The sequence below is a fragment of the Bos taurus genome, chromosome 4, assembly GCF_002263795.3.
Source record: "Bos taurus isolate L1 Dominette 01449 registration number 42190680 breed Hereford chromosome 4, ARS-UCD2.0, whole genome shotgun sequence".
Classification (NCBI taxonomy): Eukaryota; Metazoa; Chordata; class Mammalia; order Artiodactyla; family Bovidae; genus Bos; species Bos taurus.
The window spans coordinates 63,573,425-63,587,064 of NC_037331.1; the positions used below are offsets into that span (position 1 = coordinate 63,573,425).

Genomic DNA, 13,640 nt, shown 5'->3' on the forward strand with positions numbered 1-13,640 from the left:
ATCTTGACCATTGAAAGCTAGTAATTTCTAATTTACAAACCATAACTTTTAAATAAAAAGGAAAAAAGACCAATTTTCTACAATACTGTTCTTCTTAATTAAAACACTTAATAATTTACCTTTCATTTTTTATTCATTCAAAAATATTATGTTTATATCCAAACTATTCTGGTTTAAATGAAAGAGCCTTGGGAGCAACATTATTTTTCCAAAGAACTGAAGTTGATTTTTAGAATACCTGAGGCTTTCTAAAAGCTGTTTAAAAAACATATCCCGATTCTTCCACCCCTCAGTCCCACAGTTCAAAAGTAATCACTTTTGTTTTAGGCTTCTACCTTCTGGTTTTTCAAATGTTTACCATTTTAATTTCAAACAATATACTTTCAGTACATTGAATATTGGATAGCAGTAATCTGAAAGGGAAACAATTGTTTTGGAGAAAAGAAAGGCATGAGAGATTTTAGTAGAAACAAAAAGAGTTGGGACTTCTAGTAGCATGGTAGACTACATACTCTAAAGGACCCTAGCACTTTCTGCTTTTCTATTAATGTTAGAACATTAACCCATATTGGAGAAGGAAATGGCAACCCACTCCAGTATCCTTGCCTGGAGAATCCCAGCAACAGAGGAGCCTGGTGGGCTGCCATCTATGGGGTCACACAGAGTCAGACACGACTGAAGTGACTTAGCTGCATTAACCCAAACATGCTATAATTAGTGGTTTATATGTTTGATTATGAACTCGGCATAGATTGATCTTTGTGCTTCAGTTTTATCACTTATAAAATAGAAATAGTAATAATATTAGTAACAATGACAATTCTTAGAAGAATTAAATAAATTACTATGTATAAGACATTTAGAACACCGCCTGGTGCACGGTGAGTGAAATGCAAGTGCAAGTTACTCACTCCGTCGTGTCCGATTCTTTGTGACCCCATGGACTGTAACCCACCAGGCTTCTTGGTCCATGGAATTCTCCAGGCAAGAATACTGGAGTGGTTTGCCATTTCCTCCTCCAAAGTGAAATAAATATCAGCTATTATTGTCATATGGACTATTGGAACAGTGTTACGGTAAAAGAACACATTAACAATTGGACAATCAACGTATGCTCTAAAACATCTTATAATACATCATATATACTTTCTACAAATATTAAAATATTCTCACTCTAAAAACCCGGTGTACGAGACAGCAAAAGAGACACTGATGTATAGAACAGTCTTATGGACTCTGTGGGAGAGGGAGAGGGTGGGGAGATTTGGGAGAATGACATTGAAACATGTAAAATATCATGTAAGAAATGAGTTGCCAGTCCAGGTTCGATGCACGATACTGGATGCTTGGGGCTAGTGCACTGGGACGACCCAGAGGGATGGTATGGGGAGGGAGGAGGGAGGAGGGTTCAGGATGGGGAACACATGTATACCTGTGGTGGATTCATTTTGATATTTGGCAAAACTAATACAATTATGTAAAGTTTAAAAAAAAATTAAAAAAATAAAAAATAAAAAAATTTGAAAATTTAAGATGACTTTTTGATAAACTACAGGGGGAAACTGTACAATAAATCTTTCTTTCTGCACTAAGCAAAGTTTCCACATAGCCAAGGCTTATCAAGATTTAAACATAAGTTCTAATTAGAACATAGGTGCTCCATTAATGAATTAGTATTCAGTAACGGCACCTGTCATCTTCTACTTAATTAAAGCAAAACACTTTAACATTTAATTAGTACAGTTTTCTTTATGGTTTTAAATCTTACACACTCAAAATAAATTACATCAACACCTGAATCTTTCTTTTGCAGTATATCAATAAAGCAGGTAGTAACTGTTTCTATTTTACACCTATTTTAAATAGTAAACTGCATTTCAGTGAACAAAAGGTAGTAGACTTTATCTACAGGCAGGAAAACCAGTGAATACAGATCACCAATTGTAGAATATGTGGTAACACTCTATCTATTCAGCGACAGATTCCATGGGTCATGAAAGCCAGATAATTGAGAGTTAAAGTCCTATTTTTGCAGGTGAGATTTCACTCACTTACCAGTTCCAACTTAAAATTATATACAGGACTTAAATGATAACATGATTACTTGACTATATTATTTTTTCAGCCCCATTTTTTTTTGTAATTTCTAGTATCTTGAGATGAAATAATGCAACATCACTCTTCCCAATCTGTATTTTAAAGATGTAGGGAGTTAGTGAAGACTTGTAAACGATTAAGCATTTTATAAGTTTCAAATGAGTTACTAATGTAGTTCTCTTTAGAATTTAAGATCCTAATGATGCTATGATGCCAGCACACAACAGGCAATAAATATGCATTGATGTATTCTCCTTTCAGATAACAAGTGATTCTAATCTTAAGGCATCCGGTTTTAGCTTATACAGTTAAGATTTATATATTTACAAATACTGTTTTTCATCTTGGCAATATCCTAGATATGCACTCCAATGCTAGTTCAGAAATACAGACCATGTACTGGTTAACAAGTTAAAAGAACGAAGTCCTAAAAGTTCCCAAGTTCTTAGCAGCAGCATATAATCTAATATACCCCCCAAAATCACTTTCTTTCCCTTTAATATTCTCCAGTAAGTAACTTATTTTCCTCTGGGACTATATTCCTCTAGGAAATACAAATAATTTTTAATAATTTAGAAACAAATTTAAAACCTCATTTTATCTTTGAAACAAGAGTATGTGAAGTGAGGAGAGAAAACATAAAATTATGTATTTTCCAGAAAGATGAAAGCAAAGTCACCAACTGATACAAATGATCTCCAAGACCAAAGGGTCACGAAGCTATGCGTTTAATGAAAGATAAAACTTACCCTAACGAGTGAAAAGCATAACACTTTCCTGCTGCTACCACTCTACTGCACAACTGACCCCTCTGCCAGCCCCCTCATCCACTATGAAACTAACTCTCATATCAGTATAGGATAGAAATCAGAAACTAAACACAAAGCTCTTCCACATAGATCATTTTCTTTGAGCGCTTAGTTCACAGCCTCTATGACAGTAAGTCCAAAAAACTTTTCAGTGGAAATACATAATAATAAGAGGAATTCTACCATTAAAACATTTAATTTATAAAACAGAAAAGAATAAACCTAACTGGCATTCTGAGTGCAACTCCTTACCTTGGCTGTACAGTGTTTCTAAAGCCTCTGGAAGGCAAATTAGACAGACACTATGGAATGTACCAAAGTCAAATAATCTGCAACTGTAATTCCTATTAAACTTTTCATGAGAAAGGAAGATGCTGTGTTTTACATTACTACATACAAAAACCAAATGATAATGAAAACATGAGACCACAAATGGAAGATTTCTAACTTTCATAAGAAAAGTTTTTCTTAGGATTATAGCCCCAACTGATAAATAACAATAAATATATGACTTTTTAATTTACTTATATGATTACTGCAAGTCGTTTCAATGTGAATAAAATACTTATCGAAGGAGCAACACTACAGTTATAAAGCAACATAAAAAATGACAGGTCATAGGTCAACCATGGTTTAGCTACATGACTATAAGGACTTCACAAGCACAATTCTTATTCAATTGACATAAAATCCAATCAATATAAAACCTAGAAATCACCTCATTAAAGACCTTGACCATACACAATGGAAATACTGTATATGCATACAAGTAATGATGACCATCGAAAGTAATGCAATTCACTTTACCCCCAAATGCTTCAATAGAATTGACATAATTTGTCCACATCGTGGTTACTGAGGTATCAACCATAAGCAGTAGAAAAAAAATACCAAATATGATAAATTCTGATCTCCCTTCTCTTCTTTCCCCCATATCTCCTTATATTAAGTTATAGTCAATTGTGTTACACTTGGGCTTCCCAGGTAGCTCAGTGATAAAGAATTCGCCCTACAATGCAGGAAACGCAGGTTCCATCCCTGGGTGAGGAAGATCCCCTAGAGAAGGAAATGGCAACCCACTCCAGTATTCTTGCCTGGGAAATCTCAGGAACAGAGGAGCCTGGTGGGCTCATGGGTTACAGCCCACGGAGTCGCAAAGAGTAGGACACGACTGAGCAACTCACAGCACAGCAGGTCCATGCATGCTCAGTCACTAAGTCATGTCTACTCTTTGGGACTCCAGGGGCTGTAGCCCACCAGGCTCCTCTGTTCACAGGACTTCCCAGGCAAGAATACTGAAGTGGGTTGCCATTTCCTTCTCCAGGGGATCTTCCCCACCCAGGGATGAAACCTGCGTCTCCTGCATTGTATGATGAATTCTTTACCACTGAGCTACCTGGGAAGACAGCTGGCAGGTCCATCAGGTCCCATATTGAAACTTCTCTTTTCAGATAGGGGTTCTCTTGCTCTATTTATAACATAATATGCTATATAATATTAATATTTCTGGATAGCAACCAAATGATAAGCTTATGCCACTCAAGTCACAACGAGTTTCTTTAACACTGATTTATCACTATTAACACAGAAAAGATATTTTTTACTTCTCAAATAAAGTGAAAAGACAAAACAAAACAAAAATTAAACAAGCAAATAAAAAAACAGAGGAAGGAACTAGACTTTCCAGGATAAAATAATAATGAAAACACTGAAAATCAGTAAGCTTCATCACAGTGAAATGAGCTAAGTCAAGCTTAATTTAATTACAGTAACAAAAACACCAGTTTTAATCAAATAAAAATTTTTTTCAGTCACCAAAAGAATATACATTCTGACTTATAGTGAGGAAAATGGAAGGTTAGGAAAACAATCAAATTAATGACAAAACCCACTATGTTAAACTTTAAAAGGGTATTCAAATTCCCTTTAGTTGATCTAGAATTTAGCTATAATGAACACTGCAGGAAATAAAACCAAATATGAACCAGTCAGAAAGGACAGTGAGATAACTAGTTACTAAAGACAGTGATATATTCTGTGTAAAATTAAGAGCTCAGCCACCTTTCAAGGACTATATCTTTCTTAAAAGGTTCCCATTTTATTTTTTTTTTATTTTATTTTATTTTTAAACTTTACAATATTGTAATAGTTTTGCCAAATATCGAAATGAATCTGCCACAGGTATACCTGTGTTCCCCATCCTGAACCCTCCTCCCTCCTCCCTCCCCATACCCTCCCTCTGGGTCATCCCATTTTATTTTAAAAATTTTTCCCAAAAATCTCACTATACTGTTCAATCTCTAGATTGAACAGAAATTATTTTTAAAAAGTAAATGGTAGTCAGAACTGGAAAAAAGCCAATTTCTAAAAAAAAAAAAAAAACACCTAAATTCAGTACTATTCAAATCTAATTTCCAACTAGATTTTTTCCTGCAATTTAATAATATGACTCTAAGGCTCCTCTGAAATGTTCAATTCAATATCGCAACAGTCCTCAAGCAACTGCTCCAATAGCTAACTAAAGAGCCATACAAGAGCTGAAAGAAACACACAGACACAAAATCATTGGGAAAATGAAGAAATGGAGAAGAAAGTATAGAAAACAATCCTGAAAATTGTAAATTCAGAACCTAAAAGAAATTTAAACTAATTATCAAGTAGATAAAGCCAAAGTACAGCTTTAGCTTATGCCACACCCCAGCTTCATTTCATAGAGATCAGCTGAACAAAGGTAGGAGGATGTTTTATCCTTCTTCCTTTAGCTCAATAGCTACCCTAATCTAGTTCAGAAACCCAGGTTCCATAAACTTCGCTGACATCTTTTACTACTCAAACTTGACCCATTATGGAAGCAAGGTATTTTATCCCATCAGAACCTTTCCCACTTCTGCCACTGCCCTTGGCCTCTCTACACTACATCTAGACAGAGGTAACAATTTCTATAAAACAAGTAAGGGATAGAAATTGATAGTAGCATATTATATGCTCAGCAAGAGAACCCCAAAATAAACACTAACATGTTTCAAAGTAAGACATACCCGGTACAAGTATGTGCATACTTGTTACTCTGTCATGTCTAACTCTTTGAGACCCCAAAGACTGTAGCCCACCAGGCTGCCCTGTCCATGGTATTTCCCAGGCAAGAATACTGGAATGGGTTGCTATTTTTCCAGGGGATTGCATCTCCTGCATTGACAGGGGGATTCTTTGTATTGAGCCACCTGGGAAGCCCTCCCAGTACAAGTCCATCATGGGAGTTGTAGCCTGCCAGGCACTACACTGGTTCATAACAATGATGCAGGAGGTGGGAGGCATGTCAGAAGGGAAGAAGATAGCACTTCAGCAGACTTAAAAAATCTTCAATAGTAGACATTAAAAAGAGTAAAACCAGTGCTGTGGAAGCATTGATACACAGCACAAAATTCAGACAATCTCCCAGAAAATAAGAAGAAAAATGACAAAATAAAAATTATGAGGAAGAACATAGCTGATATAAGGAACAGAAAATAAATAGTCAAACAAAAGACATTCATTTCCCTGAAGTATGGACTATATCAAATAAAACTGAATGAATAATCGGAACGCACAATAGAAGGAAGCTTTCTTCAGCAATAAAAGAAATAGTCTAAACTGATTAAATCCACCACATTCCCAACTAAATCAAAGAAAATGGCATAACACAAGTATATAGTGACAAATGTGGCACTTGCTGAAAAAAAAATGAAAAATATTCTTCAAGCAAGCATACACAAAGAATTAGCTACTTACAATAGAACAAAAATCAAGTTTTCCATAATTCTCCCCCCAGAAACTATAAACATCAACTGATTTTTTTAAAAATGCTGCTACTGTTAATGCTAAGTCACTTCAGTCGTGTCCGACTCTGTGTGACCCCATAGACAGCAGCCCACCAGGCTCTGCTGTCCCTGGGATTCTCCAGGCAAAACCACTGGAGTGGGTTGCCATTTCCTTCTCCAATGCATGAACGTGAAAAGTGAAAGTGAAGTTGCTCAGTCGTGTCCGACTCTGAGCGACCCCATGGACTGCAGCCTACCAGGCTCCTCTGTCCATGGGATTTTCCAGGCAAGAGTACTGGAGTGGGGTGCCATTGCCAGCCAAAGACAGATAGCAAAACTCCTCAAAACTTACCAAAAACAGTAGAAAGTATGACAATAACAAGAAATGACCCCATTTAAAAAAGGGGGTGAGGGGAAATTGAGCAAGGAAATCACTACAATCATAATCAACAAATGTTGAGGACAAATATCTTATTTAATTTTTATTGAAGTATAGTTGACATAATTTCCAGGTATATAGCAAAGTGATCTAGTAATACATATGCTGCTGCTAAGTCGCTTCAGTCGTGTCCAACTCTGTGCGACCCCATAGACGGCAGCCCACCAGGCTCCCACATCCCTGGGATTCTCCAGGCAAGAACACTGGAGTGGGTTGCCATTTCCTTCTCCAGTGCATGAAAGTGAAAACTGAAAGTGAAGTCACTCAGTCCTGTCTGACCCTCAGTGACCCCATGGACTGCAGCCCACCAGGCTCCTCCATCCATTTGATTTTCCAGGCAAGAGTACTGGAGTAGGGTGCCATGCCTTCTCCATGATGTTTAATAGGTGCTAACAAATGTTAGTTCCCGATGGTAAGTTTGGAACAACTTTGGTGGAACAGCTGTTAGTTTTATTTTTGGTTTTCTTACTTGTATCTTTCAATAATGCTTAAGTTTTATCTCTCTCTTTCTGTTGTTTGTTTGCTTGTTTGGGGTTTTTTTTTGGGGGGGGGTGGCGGGGGAGGCGTCACATTGCATGCCTTGCAGGATCTCAGTTCCCAGATCAAATCCAGGCCCACAACAGTGAAAGTGCTAAGTCCTAACCACTGGAATGCCAGGGAATTCTGGATAATGTTTGAGTCTTAAATAGTGTACACAGTTCTATACTTTTTACAAAAATCACAGTTTTGTTTTGTTTTTGTTTTTTTTTCACAAAAGTTATTTTTAAAAAATCAAAAGAGTAACATCAATAAAGTATGAGGGGAAATGTGATGAAAATTTTTTACCATACAATATAACACCTTCTACCATTTTGGGGAACATTAAATCATCCTGTTGAGAGATGAAGCAAAATTAATAAGTCAAAAAAACTATAATTCATGAAATAAAAAGATTCACAATCTTTAACATAGAAAAAATATATTAAAGTCATTATATTGTCTAAATAAAAAGTGAAAACAACTTCAAAACATTCTTGGAAAAACTGTTATAATAATTTAATAATAATTTATAGCTGATAAAAATAAAGAGATATGTATATGTATGTAATATCTAATATATGGAAGAATCCAAGTGCAAAGAAACCACAACTCACATACAAGAAATGGAAACCAAAGAAAACAGAGAATATCACAGATGAAAAATGACAAAATACATCAAATGTAGGAATTTTAAATGGATTAAAAGACAACAGCTTCAGAATGGCTTGAAAAATCCAATCAAATTCTGTTTATAAGAATTACACCTGAAATAAAGTTACAGGTTAAAAAACCATAGACAACAGCATGCCAGTAATTAATAACAAAGTGAACTCAAAGCAAACAAAACAAAACAAATTTTCTTTTAGTGAAAGCACATACACCAAAAAAGATCACTTTATATGGGCAAAATGTTTTAAACTAACCAAAAAATAAAATAAATATCACAAACATAAGCTGAATACATAAAACTACAATATATAAGTCAAAAATATTTAGATAGTCAACAAAAATTGACAGAAAAATATAGTAATGTAAGGCAAACATTCCACTCCTGAGCTAAAACAGATTAATAGAGGAAAATATCAATAAGATTGCACAGGCTCTGAAAGTCACAATATATGCTCCATCCTACTTCCATGAATATTTACAAATATTATGTGGAATATTAAGCCACAAAGGAAATCGTTAAAAATATAACATAGCAAAAAGTGTATATATAAGCCAACATTCTTTCTACAAACCACAAAGGGGGGAAAAAAAGACAAATTAACTGCAAATGTTGGACTAAAAATTGAAAGAAAAAGTCTCTTTGAAATTTAAAATCTCTAATAAATGTCTTCAAAGAAAACAATATCCTATCTATGAGTCTCAATTTTTTTCATATTTAAAAGGGGTTTTAAACGAAAAACCCTTATAAGGTCTTTCTAGCCAGCCCTTACCCTGACATACACAAACCACAATGACTTTTATGTATCTACCAAGCATATACCGTATGTTCAGCTTTCTGACTGATTATTCAATGTGATATGCAAAAGCAGAACAAGTCCCTACATTAAAACAGTGTATGATCAAATTAAGGAGTAAGGAAAAGGAAAGAGGAGTCACTAACATACTATGAATATTCCAGAAATTCAAAGAAGGAGATCAGGGTAGGAAGAAAAGGCTTATTTATGTGACTTGTTAGGAATCAAAGAAGAAATGTGAAAATCCAGAAAAGAAATGGGAAAAACACTCTGGTTAATAAATCTATATCAATGAAGGCTAAAGAATAAAACGTTAAATACTGATAGTTATAAAAAGTTACTATAATGAAATACAGTCTAGGAAGAAAAACACAGTACTAGACCAAATTGTTTATACTACAAAATGAGTTGTAACAAGATTTTAAAGCACAATGGCTGTGGCTGCCAGCTAAAGTCTGGAAAGACTCCCATCACTTTGAATGTCCATTCAAATAGACTTCCACTTTTAGATACATTTCATATCTCTGGAGAGAATAACATTACCGATAAACAATGATCTTTATTTGCCATTTGGGAAACTGACCATAGCAGAGGTAAGATACTTGGCCAGGCTTCCACAGCTACTTCATGCAATGAGAGGAAAATAGTAACAGCTAAGAATTTAAAGAAGATAATTTTAGTTATCACATTCGGGCTCTTCTGATTCTGTACACTATATTTATTTCACATTCCTAGAGTATAACACACAAAAATTAAAAGAATTAGACTAAAAAATTCTAATCAAGAGTGCCATTTATCCTGAAAAGTAGGAAACCCAGACAGATTTAAAGTTGGTTTATAATAAACAAGGTAGAGAGGACTAAGACTGCCAAGTAGGAGGGAGTGGGAGGAAATAAAGAATCGTAGTTTCTGAAGAAAATGCTGTTATTACATATAATTGCACCAACTTGATCCAAATCCAATATTTCTTATTCACTGAAAAGAAACATATTAAAATAGCAGCAATTTCCTTTACAAATAAACACATTCAGCCAAGGAAGCTTCTCCTAAAAAAGTTTAACCCTCAAGGTAATAAAAAGCAGAAACAAAGTTATTTAAGTGTTCTAGCTTCAAATAATAACTTCTAAATACAGATATGCTATAGTTAAGTCAGTAACAATTTTTTTAACTCTGCTAAAAATTACAATGAAATTCTTTCAAACAGTCTAACCCTATACTTTTACATTAAAGTCCATAAAAGTAAGAAAAATCTTCCAATGAATAATTAGAAATTATTACTGTGTATTAACTGGAAATCATGAATGGTAATAGTTGCACTTAATTATTTATAATTGTGATCTTTAAAAAGCTATGAGAAACAGGAAGTTTCACTTACAAACACCTAAATTTAGGTCTGACAGACAAATTTTGAATATAAGCATCTTGCAGCACACAGTATATAAAAATTTGATTCCTCCCTCAAGATATTTTCAGTTATTATATGACCCTTGACTTGTAAGTTGCAACAGGACCAGAAACTAACCATAAATATCCATGGAGAAACCATATCTCTGAGTTTCTGTGTGAGTATGGTAACTCTTAAAATAGGCACATCCCTTGTAAATACAAGTTACAAGTATAATGTAAGTATTTCAGCTAAAGATGTTATCTCTATAAGGTCTTTCTACCCATTACTCTCCCATGGCCCACATACACACAAAAACCACAAGGAGTCTGTAGTATTTAAAGATACTGGCTCCTAGGGGCGTTGAGACTCTAAGCCAGGAAGGGTCACACACCCACCAGTGTGAATCTGTTTTCTTGCACCTGAGCCGTCACTTGGGGGCCAAACAGAACAGCTCTTGAGTGGATACATGAACTGCTGCAAGAATTATCTCCCAGGAGAGAAATACTTGATACTGCCCTGTTGGCAAGATACTTTTCCTGCTCTAAATCCTTGTAAGTAAAACTGATATAAAATGTCTGGTGAATCTGAGTGTTTGGTTGAACTTAAAAGACCATCTGGTAGACTTTGAAAAATCTAACCTCAAGATTTTAAATTTTTCTTCAGACACAAAAGAACTGTAATTTGGGTTAAGTGCACAGTATTTTCTCATAAAATATGAGAAGCAATTTCTTTTTAAAATATTCAATGTTTTCAAAACATTGTTTTCATTTTTCCAATATGTAAGCTTCAGATTAACCATTAATATAAATATAAAGGCCTTTCATAGAGCCTCCACAGTAATATTCTACATTCAGCCTCTTAAATTGGGGGGGATTAGTCACACTGATCAAATACTATGAGCATCACTGACAAATTCTCCATATGGTTTTTAAACATTCAATAAAATTACCTAAATAAGCAGAACTGAATAGATCTGGGAATCCATGAAGCTTTATAGAGAGTTGGTTTTTATACATTTATCGAGATTTTTAATTCTAAACATAATCTGAGATGCTAAAGAGTTTGTCAAGATCTTGCCTCATATACTGACAAACTATTGCTATTTTTCATAGATTTTGTAGAGTTCATCTTAAGACACGAATTTTGTCTTTTATTTTAAATGCAAAAAAGTGAAAGTAAAAGTGAAGTCGTTCAGTCGTGTCCAACTCTTTGCAACCCCATGGACTGTAGCCCACCAGCTTCCTCTGTCCATGAGATTTCCCAGGCAAAAATACTATAGTGGGTTGCCATTTCCTTCTCCAGAGGATCTTCCCGAACCAGGGATCGAACCCAGGTCTCCCGCGTTGTAGGCAGACGCTTTACCATCTGGGCCACCAGGGAAGCCTAAGGCCCCCATTTAAAACTTAAGCTGTCTGGCTTCCTCCTGGCACCATCAGGAGAAACTGCTGCCCTAACATCTAACCCTGCCCCCTACATGCAGCAGGACTGTACCCAGATTTCCATCCCATTACTAAAGTTCATCCCTTTATGTCTCAGTGGCTTTTTCTTTTAAAGGATCTTTACTAAAAAATGAACTTAACTCAGCACTCTGTTATGACCTAGAGGGCTGGGATGGGGTGGGGGTGGGGGGAGGGAGGTTCTGGGGGGAGGGGATATATATGTAGACATACAGCTGGTTCACTTCGTTGTACAACAGAAACTAACACAACGCTGTAAAGCAATTATACTCCAATTTAAAAAAATGGAAAAAAATCGACACTGTCTTAAACACATAATCATTAGCAATTCCGCACCATTTGACACAGTAAGTTCTGAAACAAGCCTTGAAGTGCAACATCCTCACAGTCTAATAATAAGTGATCTCTAAATGGGATTCATTAAATGCTTAAAGAAATCCTCTTCTATTTTAAAGAAATTATCTATCAGGTAAACTATTTTCTTGAAATCTTAAATTTATAAAAAATATCTTGCTAGAGATGATTAAAGGTGCTAATTAAAGCTTTTTTATATTCTCCTTTTCTAATAAAGACTTTCCTGGTGGCTCAGACAGTAAAGCGTCTGCCTACAATGCAGGAGACCTGGGTTCGATCCCTGGGTTGGGAAGATCCTCTGGAGAAGGAAATGGCAACCCACTCCAGTACTCTTACCTGGAAAATCCCATGGATGGAGGAGCATGGTAGGCTACAGTCCAAGGGGTCTCAAAGAGTCAGACATGACTGATTGAATTCACTTTCACTTTCTTTCTAATAAAATTTATATTTTAAATTATCTTCATTGTTGACATTCAACATCACTTGCCATTTTTTAGTAAAATCATTTGCCATTGTTTCATAAAACTTCTAGTGAATTCCTTGATTAAGATACTCTTTAAATTAAACCACTTACTGTAAACAGCCCACTCTTACTGCTACAGGAACATGGGGAAGTTGAGTGGCCCATTTCAGTGTCACATCTTGATAAATATGCAACATATTATTATGGTTTCCAATCAAAGTATTTATTGTTCCTTCAGAAACTATGGATGGAAGATAGAAAAAGAACAGTAAGAAAAAAATCATTTTCAACAGTTTTTACATTCCTTTTAGAGGATTTATGATACAAATTAATTGTAATATCTTGACTTAATGCATAAAGATTTTAAATAATAAAACATTGTTTTTCAATTTCAAGGTACCAGTACCAAAAAAAATTTTAATCATTTATAAATATATAAAAACTATATATATAACTAGAGAAACTATAACTAGAGCGGCCAACATTTTTGCACTTTATCTAAAAAGGATGAACTTGATTAAAATATTTAACATATTTAAGCTATTGATTTACTAGACATTCACTACAGACAAGTTATTCTATGAGTCATTACTATGCTCGTTTCTCCTTGTAAAAGAGTCTGATGTTCTCTTGGAAGCATTTGAATAGCCACATCTTGGAAAGCATTATTATATACCTGAGGCCAATTCTACAAGTCATTTTGTACAAAGTAAAATGACTGACAAAACCAAATGTGTGCTTTATATCAAACCTCTATTCAAACTTTAAAAGCTAAAATTTCCATTACATGTTCAGTATAAAACTATTTTCCTAGTTCTTTAAAATATATGTTAGTGACTTGGGCTTTTTCTGGTG

General features: G+C 35.0%; 1 protein-coding gene across 4 annotated transcripts in view; it reads right to left on the reverse strand.

Annotated features, from left to right (window-relative positions):
• BBS9 (Bardet-Biedl syndrome 9) overlaps window positions 1-13,640 on the reverse strand; it is a 474,880-nt gene that overhangs the window by 318,067 nt on the left and 143,173 nt on the right. For all 4 annotated transcript variants that reach the window (XM_059885659.1, XM_005205480.5, XM_005205478.5 and 1 more), the window contains one exon: window positions 12,897-13,026. In XM_059885659.1, coding sequence (XP_059741642.1) covers window positions 12,897-13,026 — 130 coding nt within the window. The remainder of the gene's footprint in view (window positions 1-12,896; window positions 13,027-13,640) is intronic.